The sequence below is a fragment of the Danio rerio genome, chromosome 16 (assembly GCF_049306965.1).
Source record: "Danio rerio strain Tuebingen ecotype United States chromosome 16, GRCz12tu, whole genome shotgun sequence".
In the NCBI taxonomy this organism is placed as follows: domain Eukaryota; kingdom Metazoa; phylum Chordata; class Actinopteri; order Cypriniformes; family Danionidae; genus Danio; species Danio rerio.
This window is the reverse complement of record NC_133191.1, coordinates 10,702,804-10,712,500: the sequence shown is the minus strand read 5'-3', so window position 1 is coordinate 10,712,500 and position 9,697 is coordinate 10,702,804. Positions and strand designations below refer to the sequence as shown.

The 9,697-nt window shown below is 33.3% G+C and overlaps 1 protein-coding gene across 2 annotated transcripts in view; it reads right to left on the bottom strand.

Moving 5' to 3' along the window:
* The window catches only part of vars1 (valyl-tRNA synthetase 1), a 41,340-nt gene that overhangs the window by 27,590 nt on the left and 4,053 nt on the right, over positions 1-9,697 (bottom strand). For both annotated transcript variants that reach the window (NM_001311346.1, XM_073924521.1), the window contains 8 exon segments: positions 2,707-2,788; positions 2,881-3,045; positions 3,633-3,760; positions 4,394-4,494; positions 4,609-4,684; positions 4,761-4,876; positions 5,001-5,208; positions 8,680-8,823. In NM_001311346.1, the coding sequence (NP_001298275.1) occupies positions 2,707-2,788; positions 2,881-3,045; positions 3,633-3,760; positions 4,394-4,494; positions 4,609-4,684; positions 4,761-4,876; positions 5,001-5,208; positions 8,680-8,823 (1,020 nt within the window).

Below are 9,697 nucleotides of genomic sequence, written 5' to 3'. Positions count from 1 at the left end.
TGGGGTATAATATGTACACTGACTAAATAAATATTTATTAAAGCTTAAAGACTTTAATATAATAACTGAGAAATGGTGTTCTTGGTTCTTGCCTGCTCTAACTGGGCAAGATCAAGACACAAAATAGGTGTTTTTCCTTGACACTGAGGACACAATTTAGATATTTTCAGTAAAACATTAACTTAATAATAAATAATTATTAATTTATTAAATAATAAATTTTATTTTTATTATTAAATAATAAAATCTTTATTTAAACATTTTTTTACTTTAATACAAATAAAATATTTTGTATTTTATAAATCACAATCATAGGCAAAACGGGCTGTGTAACTAATCGAAATTCAGTTTCTATTTCGGCTTCTAACGATTATAAAAAAACATTAATCCAGATAAAATGATAACTGCATCATATACCGCCCTCTTTCCAGTTGTACACATTTGTTGTTCTGCAAAGTTCAGTTTAAAATGAAAATTACTAAAGGCATGTACTGTAATGTCAAATTTTTGCAGCATGGGATTCACATCATTCATTGATGTACATTTGAATCATTCATGTTTTTAAAAGTGTGAAAGATCGCATGATGTTTTGTGTATGCGCTCAGCCTCTGAGTAAAACACATACATCTAAATTCATCTTAATGCGCTTTAATGGTCAAATACATGCAAATGTGTGTCAAAACACGGTGTTTAATGATCATTCATATTAACCCTCATTTGTGTAATAAACAAGTTGAGAATCTAAAGACACATAAAAGAAAAACCATAAATCAGCACCGTACTGCTCTTAAAGTGACAGCGTGCAGTATTCCTATATGCTGCCCACTGTTTTATCATTAATTAAACAACAATTGGATTAATATAATATATATATATATTATATATATATATATTATATATTATATATATATATATATATATATATATATATATATATATATATATATATATATATATATATATATATATATATATATATATATATATATAATATAATATTAATATATATATATATATAAATATATATACACACACAGTTGAGGTCAGAATTGTTAGCCCGCCATGATTTATTAACGGCCCTTTATATTTTTCCCCCAATTCCTGTTTAACATTTTTTTTTCAACCAATTTTTAAACACAATAGATTTAAAAACTCATGTCTAATTACTGATTTCTTTTGATGGTGATGCTGTGGTGCAGTAGTTAGTGCTGTTGCCTCACTGCAAGAAGGTCGCTGGTTCAAGCCTCGGCTAGGTCAGGTGGCGTTTCTGTGTGGAGTTTGCTCCTGGAGCTCCAATTTCCCCCACAGTCCAAAGACATGTGGTACAGGTGAATTTGGTAAGCTAAATTGTCCGTAGTGTATGAGTGTGAATAAGTGTGTATGGATGTTTCCCAGGGATGGGTTACAGCTGGAAGGGCATCCGCTGCATAAAACATATGCTGGATAAGTTCGCGGTTCATTCCGCTGTGGCGACCCCAGATTAATAAAGGGACTAAGCCGAAAAGAAAATGAATGAGTGAATGAATGATTTCTTTTGTCTTTGCTATGATGACAGTAAATAATATTTTACTACATATTTTTCAAACTTAAAGCGCAATTTAAAGGCTTAATTAGTTTAATTAGGCAAGTTAGGGTACTTAGGCAAGTCATTTTATAAAAATTTATATAAAATATATATATTGCTTAAGGGGGCTAATAATATAAAACTGCTTTTATTCTAGCCAAAATAAAACAAATAAGACTTTCTCCAGAAGAAAAAATATTATAGGTAACGCTGCGAAAAATTCCTCTGTTAAACATAATTTAGGAAATTTTTAAAAAAGAAAAAATTCACAGGAGGGCGAATAATTTTGACTTAGACTGTATATAGTTTTGAATATTCGTGATTATATTTATGACCAAATGAATCATGATTTAGCTTTTTTCCCCATAATCGAGTAACCCTAGGTAAAACCATTTATAACGTTTTTTTTTGTGCTAGGCAAAATTATTCTTAATTAATCACATCTAAAATTAAAGTTTGTTTTGTCATAACATAGTTGTGTGTACAGTGTCTACTTATAAATAAACATTTTCTATGTTGTATGTACATGGATGTATACATACATACAGTGTCTATTTATAATATATATTATAAATAGACACTGTATGTATGTATACATCCATGTACATACAACATAGAAAATGTTTATTTATATTTAGATATAAAATAAATGTGTAAAATGCTAATTATATATCCAGTAGTCAACATTTGAAGTGGATCAAAAACATTTTTCAAAATTGCCTAAGACAGGAACGGGTGTTGTTGAACAGTTAGAACATTTAATGTAATGGTTTGATCCATTTGATTATAAAATGTTGACTACTTACATTCAAATATCTACAATATGTACTGCTTTGTTTTATGTAATAGATAAGCATAATAAATAGTTCACACACATACTGTATATTATATCAAAACAAATTTTGAGATTAATCTTTGCCCAGCACTACACTTTTTTATTTATGTGTATATTTATATAGGATAAAAAGAATAAGAAAATAGAGTAAAAGTCTAGGTCCGCTATTCTAGTTTTAGGTCCGCTTTAAAACTTTAACATTATATTTAAACATTTATCAAACCAATTATGCTTTCATTAGGGAAAAAATATATAGTTATATATATCGATTACTAAGAAATGTTGAGGTTTAGTCTGCTTTACTCACATCATCCATGGTAAAACAAGCTCTGTCCCAGTCCAGAGATGAGCCCAGCTTCTTCAGCTGGTGATAGATGCGATCTCCCTTTCTGTTCAACATCAAAATAAAGAGAAACACCTTCACATAAGTGCAGCTAAATGAACGATCCTCAGATTATTCACAATTCTCCTCAACACTCACTCGTTCTTCCACTTCCAGACCTCCTTGATGAAGTTCTCTCGCCCAAGGTCGTGTCTGGTCATCTTCCGCTCTCTCATGAGTTTCTTCTCCACCACCACCTGTGTGGCGATGCCAGCGTGATCACAGCCGGGATTCCACAGCGTTGTCTCTCCTCGCATCCTGTGCCTGCATCATCACCCCGAAGCCAACCAATCATTACACACATCCTAAGTTCTGATGCTCGATGTTATAACTTATTAACAGTTTTAGATGTCATGTGTATATGTATATAAACAATCAGCCACAAAGTATATTCTTGTGACTTTAAAATGTATTTAATAACATGATGTTAATTTAAACAAAATACTAACTAATATTTCATTTATTCATTCATTTATTTTAAGCTTAGTCCCTTTATTAATCTGGGGTGACCACAGCAGAATGAACCACCAACTTATCCAGCACATGTTTTATGTAGCTGATGCCCTTCCAGCTGCAACCCATCACTGGGAAACACACATACACTCCTATTTACACACATACACTACGGACAATTTAGCTTACCCAATTCACCTATAGCACATGTCTTTGAACTTGTGGAGGAAACCCACGCAAACATGGGGAGAACATGCAAACTCCACACAGAAATGCCAACTGACCCAGCCGAGGCTCAACCCAGCGACCTTTTTGCTGTAAGGGCGACAGCACTACCCACTGCGCCACCCCTAACTAATATGCATTGCAGCTAAATTATCACAGCTGTGTCTGGTTACCATCTCGTCAAGCAGTCCTGAATAGCATTGGTCAAGGCATGACCAAGGTGAAGGGATCCAGTCACATTGGGTGGTGGGATACACATCATAAACACTCCACGCGGATTTGGCTCACTCAGTTTCTTCCTCTGGTTAATAAACAAGAGAAATAGAATTTATTATCATCATTCAACAAACAAAGTTGGTAAGATTTATTTACTCATGCTGACCAAGAATAAACAACCTCCCGCTCTCCCTCATGAAGCAAATACGGAAGTAACTGAAACTGCAATTCATCAAAATTCCACTAGTCTTGGCTCCATAATTGAGCAGATTTCTATTGAGCGCACTGTTAAAATGGCCAACTTTACAGCAGAAAAAAGGTGTTTACAGCCAAGTACAAAGAACAATTTTGGTTCATATAGCTAATATTATCTTTCATGACAACTGTGAGGGGGGTGAATTTTTTATAACTCATCCGTTTCATTTATATGAAGTTTTATTAAGTCTGAGTAATTAAGTGCGGGGCCACTTGAGTGACAGCTAGGTCTCGCTGGTCGCCGTCACTTCACCTCAGCTGATTCCGGCTGATTAGCTGCTGAACTCAACATATGCATCGTATTTTTGTTTTGTTTTATGTGGCTTTACTCAGTCAGTTGCTTTTTGGGATTATTATCAGATAATATGGCATGCTGTGTGCACCTAATTGTGCTCACAAACTATTTACGTGTAAATAAATTAATAAATAATCATATTATTCAAAAAATATTTTCTAGTCGTACCCCATATTCAGGCTTGAAAAATCCTTGTTTCTCCCACCAAGAGTACCAGGCTGCTTCCACATACTGAGGGCTGTATGAATCAGGCAGAGGACTCAGGACATCTGAAACCCATATGGAGAGACACACAAGTAACTAAACAGTGCCTGACAATATGCTACTGAAATAGAAATTAAATAACATAAAATATGATGACTGTATCAGAAGCAAATGCCCACCTTTTTTCTCGCCAGGTGGTGTGGAGACATTGTAGGTGATCACACCCAGTTCCTTCTTCTCTGGTTTGGCCTTTTTCTGTTGAAGGAGATGATCAGCTGTCTGTTTATCTCAGTGTCAATAAGTAAAGAGGATGCTGAAATGATCACTCTACCTCAGTCTGAGGCTGCATTTTCTTCTTCTCCTCCATGTCTTTCTTCTGTTGAAACTTTTCCATCTTTTCTCGCTTCTTGGCCTCTTTCTTCAGTTGAGCTTCTGTCTTAGGAGGACCTAGGAATAACAAAACCAACAGGAAAACCTGATTTATTTAAAGTGACAAGAGCATTTAACCTGATGTTCTTAAAACACGTTTAAAATGTTACAATACAAAATCTATATACATTCAGATTTTTACCATTAGCAGGTGCGCTGTCTGGTTTAGCAGCAGCAGCAGCAGCAGTTACTGTGACATTGGAAGCAGTGTTGGGTTTGGGGGTCACAGGCACCATTTTCTCACATAGTGAGATTTTACCCAATACCTTCAGAAACTGTGGCTGATTCACACAGGTATTAAACCACCTGGTCACATTCACCAACGACTTCCTGTCTGCAGGCTCCAGTGCCTTTGAAAGAAACAAACATACAGGTAAATATACAAATCTATAAATCAAGGTGCCAGAGTCTGGAGGAAGACTGGGGAGAGGGAAATGCCAAAATGCCTGAAGTCCAGTGTCAAGTACCCAAAGTCAGTCTGGGGTGCCATGTCAGCTGCTGGTGTTGGTCCACTGTGTTTTATCAAGGGCAGGGTCAATGCAGCTAGCTATCAGGAGATTGTGGAGCACTTTATGCTTCCATCTGATGAAAAGCTTTATATAAATAAGGATTTCATTTTTCAGCACGACCTGGCACCTGCTCACAGTGCCAAAACCACTGGTAAATGGTTTACTGACCATGGTATTACTGTGCTCAATTGGCCTGCCAACTCTCCTGACCTGAACCCCATAGAGAATCTGTAGGATATTGTGAAGAGAAAGTTGAGACGCAAGACCCAACACTATAAGTGAGCTAAAAGGCCGCTATCGAAGCATCCTGGGCCTCCATAATACCACAGCAGTGCCAAAGGCTGATTGCCTCCATGCCACGCCGCATTGAAGCAGTCATTTCTGCAAAAGGATTCCCGACCAAGTATTGAGTGCATAACTGAACATAATTATTTGAAGGTTGACTTTTTTTGTATTAAAAACACTTTTCTTTTATTGGTTGGATGAAATATGCAAATTTTTTGAGATATTAATTTGGGGTTTTCATGAGCTGTATGCCAAAATCATCGATATTAAAACAATAAAAGGCTTGAACTACTTCAGTTGCGTGTAATGAATCTAAAATATATGAAAGTCTAATGTTTATCAGTACATTACAGAAAATAATGAACTTTATCACATATGCAAATTTTTTGAGAAGGACCTGTATTAAATGAGGAAACATGTTGACACCAATTACTAAACTCATCAAACAAGTTCATTCAGTAATTCAAATGGTCATCATTTATTCAAATAATTTGTTTTTGTTAACAAAACTATTAAGAGTGGTATTTCTTTTTACAGTCATAAACTCCTGCAGTTGCTTCATTAGTATGAAACAACAGTGTCACTTTATGCTGTATTTCATAATGTATAGTAAGGCTGCATGATCAGGGTTTCTGCAGATATCATAAATGTCAAATTTAAGACTTTTTAAGACCTTTTTAAGACCATTAAGTATTAAATTTAAGACCAATATCGCAATATCAAAAACACGCATACACAAAGAGAAAATGCAAAATCACAAAATTAGTGGAAAAATATTTGTATTCAAATTAAACAGTACTAAAGACAGGTTAGATGCACCATTAAACTACAGAAAAAAACAAACAAACATCTTAACGCTGATTTAAACTTTCGCCTGGCGCCACTTCGCGCACCTCAGGAAACAGATGATGCTTTTATACTTGACGCGTTTGCCATGGACATACTCTTTTAAATGACAGGGGGCGGTCAAAAGAAACAGTACAATTAGACGGATAAACAGAGAAGTAGAAAGCTTCCGGAACTAGGTCATATAATTAATATCATTCAAGATAATTGTTTTTATTATTTTTATTATTTATTAAAAGATTTTTATAAAAGATGTTATAATGAGACATCAAGACTTTTAAATCCAATTTTTTTTTATCTAAACGATGCATCACTTGCTTTTGTTCATATCTCGGACAGTTCTACCTATTAAAGTTAAATATTAATGGCAACAGGCCTGCTCTACAATTATATTTTTTTATTATGGCAGGAATAAAAACAGAAAAGTACACTTACTTAAACTACTGATGTTTTTAATTTTTTATTTTGCCCACTCAACAATTCACACATTACTGTCTGGCTAGTTTAGTTATCACCAATAAAGCCTAGAAATTGGGCATCAATGTATTGTAAACTGATTGGTTCATATATTCCTTTCCAGTAACAGTTGAAGTCAGAATTATTACCCCTCCTGTTTATTTTTCCCCAATTTCCGTTTAATGGAGAAATTTTTTTCAACACATTTCTAAACATAATAGCTTTCATAACTCATTTCTAATAACTGATTTATTTCATCTTTGTCATGATGACAGTAAATATTGTTTGACTAAATATATTTCAAGACACTTTTATACAGATTAAAGTGGCATTTAAAGGTTTAACTAGGTTAGTTAGATTAACTAGGCAGGTTAGGGTAATTAAGCAAGTTATTGTATAATGATGGTTTGTTCTGTAGACTATCAAAAAATATATTGCTTAAAAGGGGCAAATAATTTTGACCTTAAAATGGTGTTTAAAAAATTAAATAACGGCTTTTATTCTAGCCAAAATAAAGATGTAGCATTAGATGTAGCGTTACATGGACATCGGAAAAATATGACCTGTGCAAAAATATTTAATAAATATTTAAGACCTAGAACAGCGAATAAGACTTTAAGACTTTAAATTTCGATTTTTAAATTTTAGACTTTTTAAGACTTTTTAAGACCCCCTGGAAACCCTGATGATATTAGAAAAATCAGATAATGCGAAAAAAAATGTCTGTAATAAATATTGTAATATGAATACAATTTCACCAGATGACTGGAATAGCTCTATTTGACAGATTTCTGGGGAGTCTAAACAGTATTCGGGTACTAAAATTGAATAATCACACTGAAAAAAAAAAAGTCTCATTTGTAGTCAAATTCTTAGATAAAATAAAAATATTGTTTTTAAGGTTATAAGAATTTTTCCTTAAAACAAGCTAAATTATCTACTTATAGGATAAGTAAAATAATCTCGTTTTGGTTTGGAATGTAGATATTTGGGTGAGAAAAAAAACAAAAATTAAGTTAGAAAATAATAAAAAAAAAAATTAAAATGCTCAAAAGCCTTAAAAATATATCCAAATGATAAACTGTCACTCTTTTATGGCAGTGACTGCAAGCCATGTGATCTGTAGCTCCTGGTCAACTATAATTTAGACTCAACTTTGCATATCTTGGGATGCACATTGTGATATCGATGCTGAAACTATACATTGTGCCTATAATGCATAGCAAAACATTAACTATATAAACAAGTTTTAAAAAATAAAAATAAATAAACCACCTATAGACCTAAAAGTAATTAATTGTAATCCAAAAGTACTTAAAACACAATGTGTTCAATATTTTCATCATTGAACCAATTATGTAACTTGTAATCAGTAACAGATTGCAATTCGTAAGAAATGTATTCAGCACTATGTTCGTGTAAATAAATAATCATGTAAAAATACAGAAATAATGAAACAACTCTGGCATTTTAAAGCACAAAAGAGGATAAATAAAAAATGTCTCACTGTTTTATATGTTCATAATAAGGGAACAACTTTAAATCTGTTTTTTGGACGGCATTGATTTTAACTGCATAAACAAAACATTTCCTCTTAACATTCTTCAAAATATCTTCTTTTAAATAATTTAATTAATTGTAATATATTTAAATGAACAGACTTCAATAATAAAAGTCATAATGATATAAAATGAATGTGGTTTGGGTCTACAGATCTGTACTCACATATTTGAATGGCAGCAAAGCCGCCATCGCAACAGCTGCATCAGCCAGAGTAACACTCTCTCCCACCAAGAATGTCCGAAGCGCAAGAGTCCCATCCAGAGCTTTCAGAACACGCAGCAGCTCCGCTCTGGAACTCTGCTGAAGCTAAAAATCACAGATATCAATCAGTACATGATAAACACAATCAATCATCAGGAAACAATAACACATTCTGATCAGTGTTGGGTGAGTACTTAATTACCCATTTCATTATTAAAATTGTATTTACATTACTCTTCTAATTACCATGTCTGAAAAGCAATGCAATTACTCAACAAGGAATTACTGTATATATATATATATATATATATATATATATATATATATATATATATATATATATATATATATATATATATATATATATATATATATATATATATATATAAAAATACATGTGTGTGTGTGTGTGTGTGTGTGTGTGTGTGTGTGTGTGTGTGTGTGTGTGTGTGTGTGTGTGTGTGTGTGTATGTATGTATGTATGTATGCATAGATAGATAGATAGACAGACAGACAGACAGACAGACAGACAGACAGACAGACAGACAGACAGACAGACAGACAGACAGACAGACAGACAGATAGATAGATAGATAGATAGATAGATAGATAGATAGATAGATAGATAGATAGATAGATAGATAGATAGATAGATAGAGATAGACAGATAGATTTCAGAATTAATCTAGATTAAAATAGCTCATTTGAATTCTACCGAAGGCATTAAGAATATATGTGTGCTACCCAAATAATAAGTCTTTGAGAACGGGTTTCTCAAGCCATGTGGCGCATTAGACTAGGGGCTCATCTCCTGTTTCCAAAATGCATCACAAACTGCTTGAAAAACTGTACTACTATGAAAATTGGTGATGAAAATAAATGTTCAATAAGATGTACCTGTGTTTACTGTTTGTTCAGTTAAACATGAATTTTGAACTGTAGGCCTACATAAGCTCGAAACAGCGATTTTTGATCACCT